The 18,453-nt window shown below is 56.0% G+C and overlaps 3 protein-coding genes across 6 annotated transcripts; 1 reads left to right on the top strand and 2 right to left on the bottom strand.

Moving 5' to 3' along the window:
- Nucleotides 1-522: 522 nt before the first annotated feature.
- SLX1A (SLX1 homolog A, structure-specific endonuclease subunit) lies at nucleotides 523-3,892 on the bottom strand. Of its 2 annotated transcripts, XM_045543452.1 has the most exons (6): nucleotides 3,523-3,892; nucleotides 2,949-3,000; nucleotides 2,510-2,851; nucleotides 1,000-1,127; nucleotides 749-833; nucleotides 523-666 (listed from the first exon to the last, which is right to left on the bottom strand). In XM_045543452.1, the coding sequence occupies exons 1-6, from the start codon at nucleotides 3,708-3,710 to the stop codon at nucleotides 622-624; spliced, it is 840 nt and encodes a 279-aa protein (XP_045399408.1). In that variant the 5' UTR covers nucleotides 3,711-3,892; the 3' UTR covers nucleotides 523-621. The 2 variants fall into 2 exon arrangements, with proteins under 2 accessions (XP_045399408.1, XP_045399409.1); XM_045543453.1 differs by lacking the exon at nucleotides 2,510-2,851.
- Nucleotides 3,754-4,873, top strand: BOLA2B (bolA family member 2B). The gene is made up of 3 exons (XM_045543456.1): nucleotides 3,754-4,256; nucleotides 4,336-4,433; nucleotides 4,734-4,873. Exons 1-3 carry the CDS (start codon nucleotides 4,194-4,196, stop codon nucleotides 4,831-4,833), a joined length of 261 nt encoding a protein of 86 aa, XP_045399412.1. The 5' UTR covers nucleotides 3,754-4,193; the 3' UTR covers nucleotides 4,834-4,873.
- Nucleotides 4,874-6,942: 2,069 nt separating this feature from the next.
- Nucleotides 6,943-12,739, bottom strand: CORO1A (coronin 1A). 3 transcript variants are annotated; one of them, XM_045543438.1, is made up of 12 exons: nucleotides 12,618-12,739; nucleotides 11,316-11,373; nucleotides 10,917-11,115; nucleotides 9,629-9,751; nucleotides 9,401-9,530; nucleotides 9,121-9,305; nucleotides 8,843-8,962; nucleotides 8,206-8,310; nucleotides 7,956-8,101; nucleotides 7,778-7,835; nucleotides 7,449-7,664; nucleotides 6,943-7,161 (listed from the first exon to the last, which is right to left on the bottom strand). In XM_045543438.1, the coding sequence occupies exons 3-12, from the start codon at nucleotides 11,112-11,114 to the stop codon at nucleotides 7,057-7,059; spliced, it is 1,386 nt and encodes a 461-aa protein (XP_045399394.1). In that variant the 5' UTR covers nucleotide 11,115; nucleotides 11,316-11,373; nucleotides 12,618-12,739; the 3' UTR covers nucleotides 6,943-7,056. The 3 variants fall into 3 exon arrangements, with proteins under 3 accessions (XP_045399394.1, XP_045399396.1, XP_045399395.1); XM_045543440.1 differs by lacking the exon at nucleotides 11,316-11,373 and having other exon boundaries at nucleotides 12,618-12,703; XM_045543439.1 differs by lacking the exons at nucleotides 11,316-11,373; nucleotides 12,618-12,739 and adding an exon at nucleotides 12,408-12,432.
- Between the last annotated feature and the right edge of the window lie 5,714 nt (nucleotides 12,740-18,453).

Below are 18,453 nucleotides of genomic sequence, written 5' to 3'. Positions count from 1 at the left end.
CGAGGATGCTGGAGCCTAACGACTCTGGGAGTGAGCCCCGGCTTCACGCTCCCAGAGGACCTCACAGAACATCACTCGTGGCTGGCAGAAGAATGACAGCCCCCAGAAGGTGCTTTTCTTCCCCAGGGTTTGAAGGCAGCTCCACAGAGAGAGACAAGAAGAGACTGGGGCTTGGAAGCCACAGGGCCTCAAGGAAGGAGAGTACCCCACCTTCCTCCTCAGCCTTTGTCCTCACAGTGTGGATTAAAGTCCAAAGTCAAGCCAGGCGCTGGAGGCAGGTAACAGTCTGAGCAAGGGTGTGAGTCTTCAGAGCCTTCAGAGACCTATACGACCTCAGAGGCCAGCTGGGAAAGCTGAGGCAGTGGGGTCTCCAGGCAGAGGAGGGGCTGGTCACATTCTTGGGCCAGTGGCGGCCCCTCCTCCTTCCTGTATTCCTCTCACCCAAGCCCCAGTGACCAGCAGGGCCCCTGCCTACTTGCTCCACCCTGCCCCCCACCCCACAACGAACACCAGAAGGTATCCTTAACTTAGTTAGACTTTTTATTGAACTCAAGTAAAACCTGGCCAGACCCACTGGGGCGGGGCGGGGGTGTGTGGCACAGAACAGGAGTGGGAGGAGGGTTAGGGACACTGAGGATCAGTCTCCAGCATGTCTGTCCAGTGTTCCTGTGGAGGCAAAGGGGATTGGTCCAAGGCAGCCCAGGGGATGGAGGAGGGCAGAGAGGCTGGGGCCAAAGCCATCTCTCACCTCTTCTGATTCCAACTCTTCTTCCTCCTCAGTGCCCATCCGGCACAGCCAGATCAGGTCTCCCCAAAGCACCGAGTTCTCACAGCTACCAAGGGGTTGTGTGAGAAAACACAAGTGTCAGGCATCACAAGCCCCCTCCAGGTTAGGCCCTGGGTGCCAAGATGAGGACTCAGCTGCCTGGGCCTAGATTGGACAACTGGGCACCCGCTTCCCAGAGCTAGACCAGGCAGGAGTAGGGGTAGCGAACTCACCTAGGGCATTGGCCCTCTAGGGGCAAAAGCTGCCCTGGTTCTTCCCGAAGGAACTCCTCTGCCAGGCAGATCACATGGGCCCTTAGGGGACAGCCAGGGTGGGGGCAACACAAGGGACCCTCTTCATCCTGTCAGAGGTGGCAGGCAGGTAAGAGCACACAAGGAGGAATGATGCATTTCTTCAGAAAGCATTTCTATGGACCGGACAATGTTCTGGGGCCATTACATCTGCAGCCGCCCACACCCAGGCTGCAGCCCAGTACCGGTCCATGGCCTGTTAGGAAACGGGCTGCTCCTCACCGCCTGAGCTCTGCACCACGTCCCCCCAACCCCCGGTCCATGCAAAAACTGTCTACCATGAAACCGGTTCCTGGTGCCAAAAAGGTTGGGGACCGCTGCATTACATAAAACAACCCTATGAGGCACATAGTATTATTTTTTACATCTTACAGATGAAGAAACAGGTACAGAGAGGGTAAAATACTTGCCCCCAGGAACTAAGCTGTACAACTTCCTCTGAGCATCAGGAGTGATTATGTGACAGCCTGGCCACTGCAGCCACACCTGTAGTTCCTTACAGCCCAAGTAGCTGCAGGCAGCTCACATCTCTGAATGGGAAGTACTCAACCATTTACATTCACTGAGAGCTCAGGAGAAGCCAGGGCCATCATCTATTAATTTGTTAAATATCTGCAGTAGTGAACAAGAGCTGCCCTTGTGGAGGTTAGTATGGGGATGAGGAGAGACTAATAAGATAATAAAATATGTAGTATGTCAAACATTAGTAAGTGTTCAGGAAAAAAAGAGAGGCAGGAAAGTGTACAAGAAAGGTGCAATTTTAAATAGCAAGCCGGGGAAGACCTCACTGAAAAGGTGACATGTCGTCAAGACAAAAGGTCTAGGCTGGGCGCGGTGGCTCACGCCTGTAATCCTAGCGCTCTGAGAGGCCGAGACGGGTGGATCGCTCGAGGTCAGGAGTTCGAGACCAGCCTGAGCAAGAGTGAGACCCCGTCTCTACCATAGAAAGAAATGATTTGGACAGCTAAAAATCTATATAGAAAAAATTAGCTGGGCATGGTGGTGCATGCCTGTAGTCCCAGCTACTCTGGAGGCTGAGGCAGTAGGATCGCTTAAGCCCAGGAGTTTGAGAAAATATATATGGAAAAAATCAGCCCGGTATGGTGGCACGTGCCTATAGTCCCAGCTACCCGGGAGGCTGAGGCAGGAGGATCGCTTAAGCCCAGGAGTTCGAGGTTGCTGTGAGCGAGGCTGACGCCACGGCCCTCTAGCCCGGGCAACAGAGCCAGACTCTTTCTCAAAAAATAGACAAAAGGTCTAGGGAAGACCCTTCCAGGCAGAGGGAAAGTGCAAAGGCACTGAGGAGGCACTGATGTGCTCGTGAATGGCCACAACTACTATCATCCCCATTTTAGAGACGGGGGCAGGGCGGCCAAACTTGATCCGCAGTTGTCTGGACCCTAGACCCGCCCCTACGTTGGGCGGATCTCACCTGGAGCAAGTGAGCGCACAGGGTGCAGCAGGCCTCAGCGGCGCCCAGGTCCAGCTCAGGCTCGGTGTCAGCACAGGGACTGGTGCGGCACCTGGGGACAGAGACCCGGGGCGGCGGAGGCCCGAAGGCCAGCGGCACGTGCGGCGGCGGCGGCAGGCAGAGTTCCTGGCGGAAGTCAGGGCGCAGCCAACGCAGCGTGAGCGGGAGGCGCGCCCAGGGAGGCGCGCGCAGCATGTGCGCCAGCACGCGCAGGTGGAAAGCGAAGGCCGCCTCGCCGCGCAGGCGCCGACCCACGTGCGCCAGGCGGCGGGAGGCTTGCGGGTGCTGCCAGGCCCACTCGAACTGCAGACGGGGTACAAGAGCGTCAGGGCAGCTCGGGGCAGGGGGCGGCCTGGGGCAGGCCCCGAGCCCCCGCCCGCCGCCGGGTCTTCTTTCTTACCCGAAGGGCGGCCACAGCGGACGGGAAGCCGTGCACGATGAGCACCATCTCCCTGGTTAGGGGGCAGAGGAGAACGAGGGTGCGGTCCGTGAGCCCCCCACCCCGTCATGCCGAATCCCCTGGCCACGGTTCGGAGTCCTCACACCCAGCCTCAAGCCTAGCCGCGAGGCCCCTCCGGGGAGCTACGTCCCGCACACCTGCAACCTCAGGCCTCGCTCCAGTCCCAGGTACTTGACTGTGTTCAGTTCCTCTCCCTTCTAGGCTCTATGCCAACCCCGGCCCTGCTCACCAGGCCCCGGTCGCCGGACCCCATCCTGGATCGCCAGCCCCCTCCCCTCCCCCGCCCCGAGTTCCACAGGGCACCGCCTCCCTGCTGCGCCCCTCCCCTGTGACAGACCCCGCCCTCGTCACTAGAGCCCCCACCCCCCTGCCCCGTTCCAGCCCCATCAGCCCCCACAGCAGCCCTGCCCTCTATCGCTGGCCTGGCTCGCCCCTCTCCTCAGGCTTCTGCCCCGCGGGGCCCGCCTTCTCCATGAAGCCTTCCTTCTTGACACACAGACCCGCTCCCTCTTACCAGGGCCCTCGCCCGCTGGTCCGCCAGGCCCCGCCTTTTTTGCGGCCCCCATTGTGCTGCTGGACCCGTCGAGCAGGGTTGACGGTAAACCCCACGTAGACGCGGCCCCGGTGCCGAGGGTTCAGGCAGTAGAGGAGGTAAACGCCGTAGAAGCGCCCCGCCCTCACCGCGTCCCCCGCGGGGCCCATCGGGGCTTGTGGGTAAGGGGCAGGCGCTGGGGGTTCACTGCTATGACCTAGGACCCCAGGAAGGGCTGGGCTGCTAGGGCTGTAAGATGCTTGTTTCGGAAAAAGTGCTTGGGGACGATCCCCAGGAACCGTGGAAGTCACAGCAGTCCGGGTTCGTGCCCTCTTTCTGGGCTGCAGGGAGGTTTGGAAACCCGCCCACAGAACCCAGGCCGGTACGACGGCGACGAGCGCCAGCCAATGAGCGTCGGCTCCGGCAGCGCCCATCCTTACGCACACTCTGATTGGCTAACTGATGGCAAGCGCGGAAACGCTTGACTGCTGGAAAGCTCGGCTTGCTTGAGGGCGGAGTACCGCGTTTTCCGACGCCTTAGTAAGGGCGGAAGTAGATGCCTCAGCGGAAGTGCCTTCTGTAAGGGCGCAGGGCGGTGTGGCCCGGTTGAGGTTCCGTCCCCGCTGGGCTGCCGCCCCAGCTGGACTGCGGCTATGGAACTCAGCGCCGAATACCTTCGGGAGAAGCTGCAGCGGGACCTGGAGGCGGAGCACGTGGTGAGTTGAGCCGCCGCAACGGGGGAAAAGTGTTCCTGGGGGACGCGCTCGGCTCCATTCGCATTATTCTGCCGGGTAGGAGGTGGAGGACACGACCCCCAACCGTTGCGCGTCCAGCTTCCGAGTCCTGGTGGTGTCCGCCAAGTTTGAGGGGAAGCCGCTGCTTCAGAGACACCGGTGAGGTCCCGGCAACACGCCGCACAGAGCGGTCAGAACTCTGGGACCACAGCCCTGTCCACTCCCCATTTTCCTGCAACCTAATTCCCTTACCCCCCTCCAAGGTGGCCCCGTGACTTTAAGGATCCAGCCTTCGTGGCCCCTGCTTCGCGTATTTCAATTTAAGCCCAACCCCCAACTGTTCCCACGTCCTGGGGACTACAAACCTTGAGGACACCTACAGTCTCCTGAGTCACCCTAGCTTCGAGGGCTGCAACCCAGTCCCCATTCTCCCATTCCTGACCGCATCTCTCCCCCTAGGCTGGTGAACACGTGTCTAGTGGAAGAGCTCCCGCACATCCATGCTTTTGAGCAGAAAACTCTGACCCCAGAGCAGTGGGCCCGTGAGCAGCAGAAATGAGGAACCAGGACCTGCACAGCCATTAAATTATAAGTCAGGACCAGTGTCTGTGTTGGTGTGTTGTGTGTGGGAGGGCGTGGAGACTGACTCTAGGACCTGGCCTCTCCCTGCCCTCCTCCACTGTTTTACCTTGGACAAGGCCCTCTCCCATCTAGGCCTCTGTATACCTGCTTGTAAAATGAAAGTTTTATTGTTACGGTCCCCTCCAGGGCCTGCCTCACAAGCCGTGTCTGTGTAACTCTCTGTAGACTCCTAAGGGCCTGTACTGCCACCACCCACCCAACCCCAGAGAGCTGGGGGTTCCTGCTTTCTACCAGCCTTCAAGATGCAGAGATGGGAAGTGCTCAAGGTTTCAGGGCCCTGGACAGTTGAACAAGCCTCTCCCTCTCCCCAGCACCCTCCTAATATCAAATGCATGATACAGGATTTTGCACATCCCCTACAGGTTCCCTCAGCCCTTCAAAGGCCTCAGGGGAAGTGATGCCCAAGTAGGAGCTCCTCAACACCTGGAATCTGAAGTTTTCTGGCCCACTGGAGAAGGTCCAGTGGCCTCATAGCTCTGGGCTTGATGTGGCCACAGCTGCCCCTGGGAAGATCATGAGGTTTTCAGGAATTGGAGCTGTGGAGAGGGCATAGGGATGGGATTAGAGCAGAAAAAGAAGGCTGACCTGAGTCACAAAATTGGGGCAGGTGGTGCTCCTGTGTCAGTCTTAACCACAGGTTGTTAGGGTTGGTAGGACCTTGCACAGAGGTCACTGAAACCCGGGAGGGATAGCAAGCGACCCAGTTGGTGCCAGGGCTCTTTGGGAATGAGAAATTGCAAGTTTCAGCCATCACCCACTCTGTTCCCCTGTGTTTTCAAGACCAGTTTCTCAGTCCCTAAATTACCTCCAATGCCTACCTCCCTTTCTTGTTCCCACCAGAAGAGAATGGGCTAGTAAAGCTGAGAGTCGTGGTCATGACTGGTTAATCCTTCTGGGCTCCAGGGATCATTTCCTGAACTTTTTTTAGTTCCCTTGGGTCAGGAGGAGAACTAGTCACTGAGTCTACTTATGCAGACCCCAGAAGGCCCCATTGTCCCCATTGTGTGGGAGAGGCTCAGAGCAGGATCATTGCCTCTTTAAGAAGCCAAGACTGCACCCCTGATTGGATCCACCTACCACATTCACCGGGCTGTGACGACATCCCTCTCCCATTTTATAGATGGCAGCTGAGGCCTGGAGAGAAGTGACTTGCCCAGGGTGACAGCTTACATAAAGGGTGAAACCCAAATGGGCAGATGGGGATGTTTGTCCATCTGTTTCATGCACTTCTCTACCCAGGTAGTTTCCTGTGGCATGCTGAAGAGCAGGGGTCTGGGAATGGGGCCTTTGGTGGCCCCTGCATGATATGTACCAAGTTCTGCTATGGCCAAGACACCCATCCCAAACAGCCCTGTGTCCTCCATCAGAACCTACTCCCGCGTCCCCCCTCAGCAGGGCCTGACAGATCTATTCCTTCCGGGGCCCTCTCCAGAGGCTAGGCCCAGGGAGGACCCACAGTAAGGGGTCAAGAGGCAGCAGCTCTGCACAGGGGAAGGCCCTGAACTTGAAGGGGGAGACTTAAGCTATGACTCGGGATCTCCCTTCAGCAAGCTGACTCACTCTGTGCCTCAGTTTCCTTACCTGTAAACTAGGGTCAGGCTGTTGTTTTGCTTCTAAGCTTTTTTCTTGGAGAAGGTTTCCGTGTTATTTTTATTCTTTGGGCCTGCAGTGGTTCAGCTCCCCACAAGCAATAGTGCCAGTACAACTGCATGCAACCAGATGTTTTGGTTGACTAGGAAAGCCAGATTTGGGATGAATATGGACATTTTTGAGGCCTTAGGCTAGGGCTTTAAATAGCTCAGACCTGCCAGCCCTGAGGAGCTGGGAAATGGAGAACAGGCTCTGAAGCACATCCACATGGGTGGTTCCCACCCACCGAGGCCCTGTTCCTGTGTTGTAGGGCATCTGGAGGCACTCCCCAACCCCCACCATGGGCAGTCTCATCAGCGCTACTGCGGGGAAGTGCAAGGGCTACTCAGTTCACTAGACCCAGCATCCAGACAACCAGTCATCAGAGTCTGAGAGGTACCAGAAAATAAAGCCATTTTATTATTTCTTTTCTTATCTGCCATGTGGCCCTAGGAGTGGGGACTGAATGGAAGGTTGTGAATGGCTGGCCCCACTGAAGGTCCTGGAGCCTCTACTTGGCCTGGATGGTCTCCTCCAGCCTATCCAGGCGCTTCTGTAGCTCCTGCACCGTGGCCTGGAGCTTCCTCATCTCTTCCTCCAGCCGGGATACGACATCCTGAGGGACCCAGTGCTGCATTAGGCCCAGCTCCTCCCTGGGTTCCCCTTACCCTGGCATCTGCTAAGCCCCCTCGCAAGAGCCCCAGGCCTTGGGCCCTTCTGTCTGTCAGCTAGTTGCTACCTGGAGACCTACAGGCCTGTAAACCTGAAACCTGTTTTCCAAGTCCTCAGGATTACCCACTCCCAGCCCCCAAAGGGTCCCCACTGTTGTGAGTTTGAGCTGCCGCAAACACCAGCCCTACCCCATCTGCCTGTCCCAACTCCCCTGCTGCCCCACCCTCTCACCGAGCTGGGAGTGCCACTGGCCTCCGGTGCTGCCCTTCTACGCCCAGTGTCCAGGCCCCGGTTGACCCTTAGCTCCCGGCTCTTCGGGGGTACGTAGCCATCCTTGAGGGAAATGAGGAGGGGCCCAGCATCCCGACCCCCGAGCCACTCCTCAGCTGTCAGGGCAGGGTCAGGCCCTGCAGTAGGGGGATACAGGTCCTCCTGGAACAGGTCCGACTGTGGGCAAGGCCAAGGCTGGTTAAGAGAGTACTTACGCTGCAGCACCACCCTACAATGCCCTGAGGTCAATGCCCCGCCCGGGAGCCCAGGGAAGGGCATGGGAGCGGCACCTTTCTAGGCACTGTCATGGCAATAGGCTCACACCTCCGCTCGTGCAGCTTGTAGAATCTGTGAAAACGGGAAGGTGAGCATCGCCCACAGCATGGTTGGGTGGGGGGCTAAAGGCCAGCATGTGGTTATTAGCACTGCCCAAGGAGCATGCTCCAGTCAGGGTCAAGGGTCAGTCACCTGGCAATCTCACACTTGTTCACCTCCAGGCCACGTTTGGGCATGTAGCCCATGCCACGCTGGGACTCCTTGGAACTGAACATGGAGAGATAGTGCAGGAACGGGGCCTCAGAAGTGATCTCAAAGTACCGGATAGAGCTGTCACCCTGCAGGTGGCAAAGGGAGAGTCAGCTCCAACAGATGCCTTGGCCCTGGTCCTCTCCGAGTCCTCACCACCCACCTCCCTGCCCACCCCCGCCTGACTGGCCACCTTGCCACAGAGGTAGACAATGTTGGTGTCGGGGTCAAAGAAGGGCAGCAGGACACCGCTGCTTGTGTCCAGCTCCTGCAGGGACAGTGGCTCCTCCAGGTGCTTCTGTAGAGACAGGTGGTACGTAACAATGGGCTGGGCCATGTCAGGCCCTGGGATGGTGATCTTCACCAGGCAGTGACCCAGTGAGAGCCATCCCACACCAAACAGTGGGAGCCCCATCTCATGCACAGGTAAACTGAGGCCCGTGGCTTTTCCGGCCCGGCAAGTGGCAGAGCAGGGACTAATCCTCCAGTCCTTGAGACAGAGTCTCATTCTGTTGCCGTGGTTAGAGTGCCATGGTGTCAGCCTAGCTCATAGCAACCTCACTTCTGGGATCCGGCATTCCTCCTGCCTCAGCCTCCTGAGTAGCTGGGACTACAGGCACGCACCACCATGCCTGGCTAACTTTTTCTATTTTTAGTAGAGACGGGGTCTTGCTCTTGCTCAGGCTGGGCTCGAACTCCTGAGCTCAAGAGATCCTCCCTCCCCGGCCTCCCAAAGTGCTAGGATTACAGGCGTGAGCCACCATACCCGGCCAAGCCTCCAGTCTTGACTCCCAGTCCAGGGGCCCTCTGCGTCCCAGTTTGGCACTCACTGTGTCCCACAGCGCCACCTGCCGCTCGCTCATGCGGCTGAAGCCCGTGGTCAGGATCTTTCCATCCGACACGAACACAGCACGCACAGGCCGGGTCCCCTCGTGCGGACGGTCCTTCTCCTGCAAAGAAAGGGAGGTGGCAGGTCAGGCACACACACACCCCCTACGGGGCCAGTCCCAGGTGGGAGCAAGGGAAGGCAGCATCCAAGCGCCTGGTTGATGGCAGGTAAAAGGGATAGAGGTCCTAGGGTCAAGGGTCAGGGTTCATGGTGACTCACAGCTACAACAGTGCCTTTTCGGGGCTCAATTATGCGCACGCGCTTGTCGCGGCAGGAGGTGCAGATGAGGGCTCCGTCTCGGCTCCAGTCCACGCTGTAGATCGTGTCTGGGTGCACGTCTGGGCCCAGCGTCAGCACGGCCACCCCAGTGCCCACGTCCCACACCAGGATCACATTGTCACAACCTGTGCAATCCCCCCCAGTGCCAGAAACCATGATCCTCCTGCCCTCATCCATGTCAGGCCACCAGCCACCCCTCATCCCCCAGCCCCTGTGGCACCTGCACTTAGCAGCACGTTCTGGGCTGTGGGGTGCCAGGTCACGATGCCTACGCGCTTGGTGTGGCCCTCGAGGGTGATAACGGGCTCCCGCAGGGGCAGTGTCAGGCCCCCATCGGGGATCTCCCACACCTGCAGAGAAGGGGTGAGTGAGTGAGTCTTTGGGGTCCAAATGTCAGATCCCATCCTGGAGCCCTCCTCCTGGCCCCAGGGTCCCCATCACCACTCACCATGACTGTGCAGTCCTCGGAGCCACTGGCAATGACATTGTCATTATGTGGGCACCAGGCGATGTCCAGCACAGGGGCTGTGTGGCCACAGACTGTGGGTGCGTTCTTGTCCACACGTCCAGTCTAGAGGGCACAGGAGGGCCTTTAACAGAAGCACTTTTGCCCTCCAAACCCAATCCAACCTCCCTACACCCACTTTGGAGAGGCCCAGAGAGGAAGGCTGTGGGGTTCCTGGGAAGTGGCCCAGGGCCTGGGGTGGGGACGGTTTGTTCTTCTCTTTGCCCCAATCCCAGAGTTGCCTGGGCAAACCCCAGGATGCAGGGTCCTGCCCCTGCCTTACTGTGAGACCCTGGCCAAGTTCCCACCAGTCTCTATCTCAGTCTCTAGTCTGTGCCTGAGAGTCGGCACCCCCCCCCACCCCGTGTCCCAGAGTGAGGCTTCCATGGGCACAACAGCCCAAGGCCCGGGACCCAGGACAGGGGCAGGGTTGGGGCTTTCCACGGAAGAATGTGAATGGTGGGGCTGCAGGGATGGGCCCTGCCAAAAGGAGGGGTCCGAGGAAGTCTGTCATAACTGGCCCCCTGGCAGGAACAGAGGTTTGGAAATGGCCTCTTCCGGGGACAGCTGCTTCAGCAGGGCTTCCTGTGTAGAGAGCCATGCAGGGTGCGGACCCAGCTCTCACCCCGACAACCACTTCCTCTTCTTTTTGCTTCCATCGGCCCTTTTAAGGTAACAGCTTAGGGCCATCTCCCCTTCCTGTCTTACCCCCCAAAGAGCACAGGGGTGTGCTGGGGTGGGGTCGGCAGACGGCAGGTGGAGGGGCAGTGCCACCAGAGGGAAAGCTGGGCTGGGGAGGGAGAAGGCCTCTTGCATCATCTCTGCCTGTGAGCTGGGGGCTGGAGCTTACTGGGTCCCCAAGGGCCCAGCCTGGCTTCTCAGACAGGCCCCAACCTGGAGTCCCTCCCAGCCCAGAGAACACTGCTGGGCCTGTCCAGACTGCATCCCAGCCCTCTCTGTGCTTCTGAGGGGAGAGCCTCAGGCTGAGACTCAGGAGACCTGGTCCTGGGAGGTCCTGCAGGACTTGCGGTGACACCCTTCTTGTGCTGTCTCCCATCTGAGCTTCAGTTTCCACACAGCCCCAGCATGGAGGAGCTGGAGGCTCATCCAGCCTAGCTCAGTGTTACAGATGACAACATTGAGGCCCAGGAAGGCTTGATGACAATCACCTAATCAGGACCTCCCCGGAGCTATGGGTTAGGTGCAGGAGTTGCTGTGTCCAGGGCCTCACCTTGCCCAGGGGCAGCACCAGGAAGGCTCCTCCCCCGCTGGCCTCACAGATCAGGGCCACGAACTTGGGGTTGACGGCACAGAAGCCACTGTCCCAGGTGGTCTGTGAGACACGCACATCCTCATAGCACTGGTCAGCCTTGGCTGGCTGTCCAAACACGTGGCGGAACTTGCTAGAGCGGACCACCTGCCGGCTCATCCTGGGGGCACACAGGTTGAGAGCTTTTCTCCCTTCAGGTCAGCTCTGATCTTTCAGTGGCCCCCACCTCCCCAGGACACCCCTCAGTCCGAGCATCATCCCTGGGAGCTCCTTGCCCCTTACTTTCTGTGGCTGAAAGCCTGCCACCCTCCCTGCTCACCTTCCCCAGCCCCCTCACTCCTGTCTAGCCGGCAAGCCCACCTTCTCCACCCTCTGCAGGCCACTCTCAGCCGCCCTCTCAGTCCCACAGCCTCAGCCTCTGCAACAGAGAAGGTGCGGAGCGGTGCCCAGCACATGTTTGTTGACTGACTGGCCTTCGGATGCAGAGCCCTTCGTCTCTAATGGCTCAGATTCCAGGGCATCAGCCCAGATGGCAGAGGGTGGGTTCTCCCTTAGTTACTGTGTCCAGAGGCCATCCCTCATACCCACATGGGGAGCTTCCTGAAGGCAGGGTCAGGGGCCGGCCCTGCCTCGCCTCCTGGCACAGGGGTGGACACACAGGAAGAAGTGTGAGGGGCCTGCCCAGAGGGAAAGCGGTGACAGGATGGCTTCCCCAGTAGGTCTCTGGGCGCCAGAAACCGGTGATGGCTCAGGGCCCAGTGTCTCCTCCTGCCTACACCTCTGCCTCTCGCCTCCGCTCTGGAAAGCAGGTGCCTTCCGTGCCGTCCCCACCCCCTGGGAGCGCCGCACAGGAAGGGAGCGGCCAACCCTGGCTTCTCTGAGGTCCGGCTAGGATGGTTCCCCCCACGATGGCTGGGTGGGGAACAAGGAGCTCCAGGGGCCAATCCTGTGCCCAACAGCGTCACCTTCCTGCTCAGTGAAGGGGCCTGTGCCATGCTCAGAGGGCACCCTGCCCAGAGCCTTCTGCCCACCTCCGCAGCTTCGCCCATTGCCCTGCCTTGGGCTCCAGCCCCTAGCCCACCCTGGGCCCAGGGAGGAGGCTGCTAGGTGTGCCAGCCCCAAAAGCTGTGAGGAGGTGTGTGAAGGGCCCCAGTCTCGTGAGCAGCCCGGGCTGGGGAGAGGGGAGCCCCAGACCAGAGGTGGGGGGTAGGAAGCCATCGCCCCACCCTGCCTCCTCCCCCACCGCAGGTACCAGGCCCGGAAACCACGGAAAGGGGAACTTGGTCTTTTTCTTGTTTTGCTCTCAACCCCTTCCTGTCTCCAAGCCCAGGGCAGCTGCCTCGCTCGCCCCACCCTGCGCCCCACTCCCGCCCGCAGAGACTCCCATTCCGGAGTCTGTGCTGAGCCCGGCTCCCCACCCCCATCTTGGCTGCGGGGACCCCGCTCCCTCACCTCCTCGGAGCCCTCGGGTCCCCGGCGGGCCCTCGCTCTCCAGGCAGCGTCCCTCCAGGCGGCCGGACCCACCGGCTCCGTCGCCTCGGCCCTGCGGGGTGCTGACAGCCCGTCCGCCCCCACAGCCCGCGGCGCCCACGCTCGCGCCTGCCCCACAGGTGGCCGGTGGCCGCCAGGCCACCCCCGCCGCCCTGGGGGCCCCAGCCTTACCTGCTGCCGAGCTGAGAGTGGAGAGTGACCCCCCAAATGGAGGCGGAGGCGGAGGAGGAAGGAGCGGAGGAGCCGAGACGCGCCCGCTAAGGATGCTCTTGTCAAGACAATGAATGGGAAGCGGCCGAGCGCCGCCTCCGGCGGGGGCAGCGCCCCTCGGGGCGGAGCTCTGGGGGCCGGGCCCGCCCCCCGCACCGCCGCCCGCCTCCGGCTCGGCGACCAGCGCACATGCTGCTGGCCAGTCGCTCCGAATCGAACCTGCACTTTTTAAAAATGTCAAAATGCAAAAGTACCCCATTCTTCCTCCGTCAGTCAGCCCGCCCCAGCCTGCTCGGCATCCTTTCCCCGCATTCGCGCAGCTGCCTGGCAGCCGGGCGGGCCTCCGCACCCCGCGCCGCCGGCAAGGCAGGCCAGCCAGGGCGAGGGGACCAAGGTTCTCGTCCCGGCCTCTAGATCTACTCATGGGTGGCTTCAGGGACCACTTATCCTCCGGGGTGCCCTGTGTTCACCTGGAGCGCGCTTGCCCACCTGCTTCACAGGGCTGTGGCAAGGAACAGCTGAAATAACCCGGCATTAGGGAGCACAGCGCTGGACGCACAGGAAGAAGTGTGAGGGGCCTGCCCAGAGGGAAAGCGGTGACAGGATGGCTTCCCCAGTAGGTCTCTGGGCGCCAGAAACCGGTGATGGCTCAGGGCCCAGTGTCTCCTCCTGCCTACACCTCTGCCTCTCGCCTCCGTTCTGGAAAGCAGGTGCCTTCCGTGCCGTCCCCACCCCCTGGGAGCGCCGCACAGGAAGGAGCGGCCAACCCTGGCTTCTCTGAGGTCCGGCTAGGATGGTTCCCGCCACAGAGGCCATGGGTCAGGCTCTCGGCCCGGCGGGAGGAGAGAGGAGCCCGGACGTCGGTCAGACCCGGGCGGAGGAAGAGTCGGCTCCCATCTTGCATTCAGAGCGCACCCCGCGCGGAGCTCCGAGGCCGGCGACAGAGGCCCACTCTAGAATCTGGTTGCTTTCTGAGTGTGACCCCTGGCTGTCACACCTCCTGACAAGATGCTTAACCTTTCTCAGCCTCAGTTTCTCCCTCTGTAACAGAGCCACACCTACCGAGTAGTGTTATGGGGATGATTACCTAAAATAATCCAAGGAAACCCTTACGCACCTCGTGGGAGAGTGGCAAGCGGCTTTATAAATGTTATTTTATTACGTATTTTAAAAAGTAAAATCTTATTACTATCGTTTACAGAGTATTTGGGCTGGGCCTGAAGGACGAGAAAGAGCCAACAGGCAAGGCTCGCAGGGGTCCTGTGGGCTGGGGGATAGCCCAAGCAAAGGCCCAATGATGTTAAGAGGTTCCAGAAACAGCAAGGGGCTGGTTCAAATCCTATTCCACCACCGATTGAATGTGTGCTCTCGGGCAAGAGTCCTAACCTCTCTGAACGTCAGTTTCTTCATCAGTAAATGAGGGATAAAATAAGATTTGTTCTGCCCACCACACAAAGCTGAGGCTCTAATGAGACAATGCATATGGAAGTGACAGATAATTCAACTGGAAAAACGTAATTATGCCAGTAGGACTGGACTGGGCTGAGAGGGGGCAGGGACTGTGATGTGCAGTCTCCAACTGAAGTGATAAGAACAATAGCTGTTGTTTACTGAATACCTACTATATGGCAGGCACAGCTGTAAACACTATAACAATACTACACTCATTTAATCCTGAAATGCCCCTAGATGGCAGCTACTAGCTCCATTTTACAGACGAGGGAACTGAAGCACACACTGCCTTCAACTGTGGAGAGCCCCTTGCCACACAGAGGACAAGCACTTTGGTGAAAACCAGGCCCCCGAAGGCAGTGAGCCTGACAGGCCTGGAGAGGGAGGGGGTGTGGCAGACAACGCTGACCCCAGACGCCGGCGGCCTGCCCCGCGGGGGTGCGTGCACCAGGGGCCACCGCAGGGCAGGCTGGAGGCCCGCGGGAGCTTCCCCGAGGCGGCGCGGCTTCCCGTGCCTTTGAGGAGGGGCTGGCGCTTGCCTAGGACGACGTGAGAAGGGCATTTGTCCCTCTTGTTGCTGCCGGCGCGCCCTCTTACGTCTTCACTCCTGGCAGTACCTGGGCTTTCCTTTGAGGAACCAACCTTTCCTCAGGCAGTCCTTGAGGTTCGGGAGGGGATCCGGGTGGGCCCACGGCCCACGCTTCCCCAGCCACGCTTCCATTGCTCAGGGATGGACCCTTGATTCAAGTCTACACAATCAGAAGGTACTGGGAGCTACTGGGAGAAGGAAGGCCTCTTTCCACGGGGGTTGGTAAGCTGATAGGATATAAACCCAGCACTGGTAGTGACCATATGTCACCATGTAGGAAGAGCCCGCCAGAATGAGCCCACACAGAAGACTGCAGAGGCAAGATATGTAGACAGACATATCCTTGACATCTTTTGAGTATCTGGATCAAGCTATGCCTGAACCCCTTAACTTTTCTGTTACATAACGCAGTAAGTTCCTTTTTCACATAACCTAATAAGTTTGGGTTGAATTTCTGGCACTTGCAACTGAAAGCATTCTTCTGACTGGTACACCTGCCCTGGAGGGAGACAGGACCAGAGAACCTTCCAAGGAGCCAAACACATACAGCAGAAATGAACTGAAATGTTGGGATAAAGTCCACACTCCTTAGCAAGGCTCACAAGGCCTTCTTTGGTCTGTCCTGCCCTCAACAGGCTGCAGAATACAATGGGGTCAGACAGACCTGAGAACCCTAACTTCACCGTCTCCTTGTCACCCCTGGCCAAGTGAGGTTTCCTCATCTAGAAAAGGTGCACAACAGCTCTCACTTTTATCGAATATGAGGACTGATTGAAATAATTTATAGTGAATGCTGGGCATCCTGCCAGTAACCATGCGTGAGGGTGCTGGCATGCTTCCCACTCCCTGGGCCTAGAACCACACAAGTAACATGTTGTCCTTGGGAAGTCACTTCCACTTGGAATTTTCTGCCCTCCAAATGGTGATGTTCTCTATATACATATGAAAAGGATTCTTCTCTCTTTTTTTGAGACAGGGTCTCACTGTGTTGCTTATTTTCCATCCCTTTCCTCATCCATCCATCCATCCAACCACCCACCTGGTTGTGTCCGAGGCAGCGTGCTTGGTGCAGGGGATCCAGAGGCTAATTAGGCACACCCCTAACACTAGAGAGGACCTGATCAAGAGATATGGGCTGGTGACCCATGTCAGGCCAACAGCGCCCTGCCACTTAATTCCAGGCCTTTAATTGGAGCTTTCTGTTGGGTGACTCAGATTACAGGAGAGAAGTCTAAAAGATGCTGGTGGTCATGTCACCTTCATTGGAAGCAAGACTGCCTGAGAACAGACCCAACCTAGAGGACAGTAGGGCCAAGAAAGGAGGAGAGTTAGACAAAGTCACTGTGGAAGACCCTGGATCTAGCCAGACTTGAAGCTAGCACTTTTCAGTTATGTGAAGCAGCAAGTTCTCTTTTTTTCTTACCAACTTTGACTTAGGTTTCTTTTTTTTTTTTTTTAACTTTTGGTGGAAATAAGGTTTTATTTTATCTGGTTTTAAAATTTGAGCCATTTACACTTTTAAACTTTTACTGTAGAAATTTTCAAATACATAAAACCAAAAGAATTAAATAATAAACACTTGTATTCATCTTCCAACTTTGACAATTATCAACATATATTGGCAATATTTGATTCAAATATGGCAATATTGGCAAATATTGATTCATTTCTTCTTCCACATTATTTTCACAGAATGTATTAAAACAAATCCCAGACATCATAACATTTCAACTTAAATACTTCGGCATTTACTTATAACAGATAGGGACTTTTAAAAATCTCCTAGATTGGGCAGGTGTGGTGGTTCACTCCTGTAATCCCAGCACTTTGAGAGGCTGAGGTGGGAGGATCACTTGAGCCCAGGAGTTCAAGACCAGCCTGAGCAACACAGCGAGATTCCATCTCCAAAACAAATAGAAAAATTAGCTGGGTGTGGTGGCACGCTCCTGTAGTCCCCAACTTGGTAGGCCGAGGTGGGATGATCGCTTGAGCCAAGGAGTTTGAGGTTGCAGTGAGCTCTGATGACACACGCTACTGTACTCTAGCCCAGGCAATGGCTCAAAAACCAAAACAAAACTCTCTTAGATCTTTTAATAAAAATTGTATTAAATGTATAGATGAATTTGGGAAGGATATTGACAGTTCTATCCATGAATGTAGTATATTTCTCCATATATGTTTGTCTTCTTTCATGTCTTAATATAATTTTATAATTTTTTCTAAAAAGTCTTATAGATTATTCATTTTCCCCCCATAGGCATATTATAGTTCTGTGATTATTCTGAATAGATTCTTTTTATTCTATTCTAGTTGTAACTTTATTTTATTTCCTTTTACAATCAACTTTACTTACACACAATAAAATACATCGCAATTTTCATACAGGTCGGGTGCAGTGGCTCACGCCTATAACCCTAGCACTTTGGGAGGCTGAGGTGGAAGGATTGCTTGAGGTCAGGAGTTCCAGACTAGCCTGAGTAAAAGCAAGACCCGTCTCTACAAAAAAATTAAAAAATTAGCTGGGCATGGTGGCATGCACCTGTAGTCCCAGTTACTCAGGAGGCTGAGGCAGGAAGATCGCTTGAACCCAGGAGTTTGAGGTTGCAGTGAGCTATGATGACACCACTGCACTCCAGCTGAGGTGACAAAGTGATACCCTGTCTCAAAAAAATTTTTTTTTCATACATTAAAACACACTCATTTTAAGTACATGGCTCAATTAGTTTTGACAAATGTACATACCCATGTAATTACCACCATAATCAAAATATAAAATATTTCTATCACCCTTAAAAGTTTCTTCATGTCCGTCGGGTGCAGTGGCTCACACCTGTAATCCTAGCACTCTGGGAGGCCAAGGCAGGAGGATCACTTGAGGTCAGGCGTTTGAGACCAGCCTGAGCAAGAGCGAGACCCTGTCTCTACTAAAAATAGAAAGAAATTACCTGGACAATTAAAAATATATATAGTAGTCCCAGCTACTCGGGAGGCTGAGGCAGGGGGATCGCTTGAGCCCAGGAGTTTGAGGTTGCTGTGAGCTAGGCTGATGCCACGGCACTCTAGCCCAGGCAAGAGAGTAAGACTCTGTCCAAAAAAAAAAAAAGGAAAAGAAAAAAGTTTCTTCATGTCCTTTCATAATCAATCCCCAGACTCAGACCCTGGCAACCACTGATCTGTTTGCTGTCACTATAGATTAGTTTTGCCTGTTCTAGAATGTTCCATACAAATGAAATCATACAATATGGGTCTGGTTTTTTTCACTCAGTGTAATGTTTTGAGATTCATGCATGTTACTATAACATCAGATAAGGATTTTTATTTTACCTAACCACAATACCATTATGTATATATATATTTACATAATTATGTATTACACCTTAAAAATTGAGCAGTAATTTCTTAACATCATCTAATACCCAGATTATGTTCAAATTTCTGTGATTGCCAGAAGGAAAAAGAACCCACTGATTAACCTTAACATCACTAAAAGTAGGTCAAGCAGACATCATGTGCCTCTGCCATGACGTAGTAATGCAGCGTCACCTTCGTACGAAAAGTATTTGTGCCAAAATGATAATAATGATAATAATTTTTAATCAAGCCTCTAGATCTATTAGTTTGTAGAAAATAAGAGGGATAAATAATACCATGTGGAAGCAATTACCTAAATCTACAATGCAGAAAATTTTACAGGCCAACTTCAACAGTAAGTGGCACTAAAAGAGAACAAGGTGGAAATACATTAAAAGAGTCATA

The sequence above is a fragment of the Lemur catta genome, chromosome 2, assembly GCF_020740605.2.
Source record: "Lemur catta isolate mLemCat1 chromosome 2, mLemCat1.pri, whole genome shotgun sequence".
Lineage (NCBI taxonomy): Eukaryota > Metazoa > Chordata > Mammalia > Primates > Lemuridae > Lemur > Lemur catta.
Note: the sequence above shows the minus strand (reverse complement) of the source record. Positions and strands in the feature narration are given on the sequence as shown.

What these genes read in the sequence shown, in the direction of transcription:
- SLX1A (XM_045543452.1), bottom strand. Translation starts at nt 3,710, where the DNA reads ATGGGCCCCGCGGGGGACGCGGTGAGGGCGGGGCGCTTCTACGGCGTT. An exon ending in ACCAGCGGGCGAGGGCCCTG is followed by an intron (nt 3,001 to 3,522) that starts GTAAGAGGGAGC and finishes CCCCCTAACCAG; the next exon opens with GGAGATGGTGCTCATCGTGC. An exon ending in CTAGAGGGCCAATGCCCTAG is followed by an intron (nt 834 to 999) that starts GTGAGTTCGCTA and finishes ACCCCTTGGTAG; the next exon opens with CTGTGAGAACTCGGTGCTTT.
- BOLA2B (XM_045543456.1), top strand. Translation starts at nt 4,194, where the DNA reads ATGGAACTCAGCGCCGAATACCTTCGGGAGAAGCTGCAGCGGGACCTG. An exon ending in ACCTGGAGGCGGAGCACGTG is followed by an intron (nt 4,257 to 4,335) that starts GTGAGTTGAGCC and finishes TCTGCCGGGTAG; the next exon opens with GAGGTGGAGGACACGACCCC. An exon ending in CCGCTGCTTCAGAGACACCG is followed by an intron (nt 4,434 to 4,733) that starts GTGAGGTCCCGG and finishes CTCTCCCCCTAG; the next exon opens with GCTGGTGAACACGTGTCTAG.
- CORO1A (XM_045543438.1), bottom strand. Translation starts at nt 11,114, where the DNA reads ATGAGCCGGCAGGTGGTCCGCTCTAGCAAGTTCCGCCACGTGTTTGGA. An exon ending in GAACGTGCTGCTAAGTGCAG is followed by an intron (nt 9,306 to 9,400) that starts GTGCCACAGGGG and finishes GGGATTGCACAG; the next exon opens with GTTGTGACAATGTGATCCTG. An exon ending in CCAGTGGCACTCCCAGCTCG is followed by an intron (nt 7,162 to 7,448) that starts GTGAGAGGGTGG and finishes TGGGTCCCTCAG; the next exon opens with GATGTCGTATCCCGGCTGGA.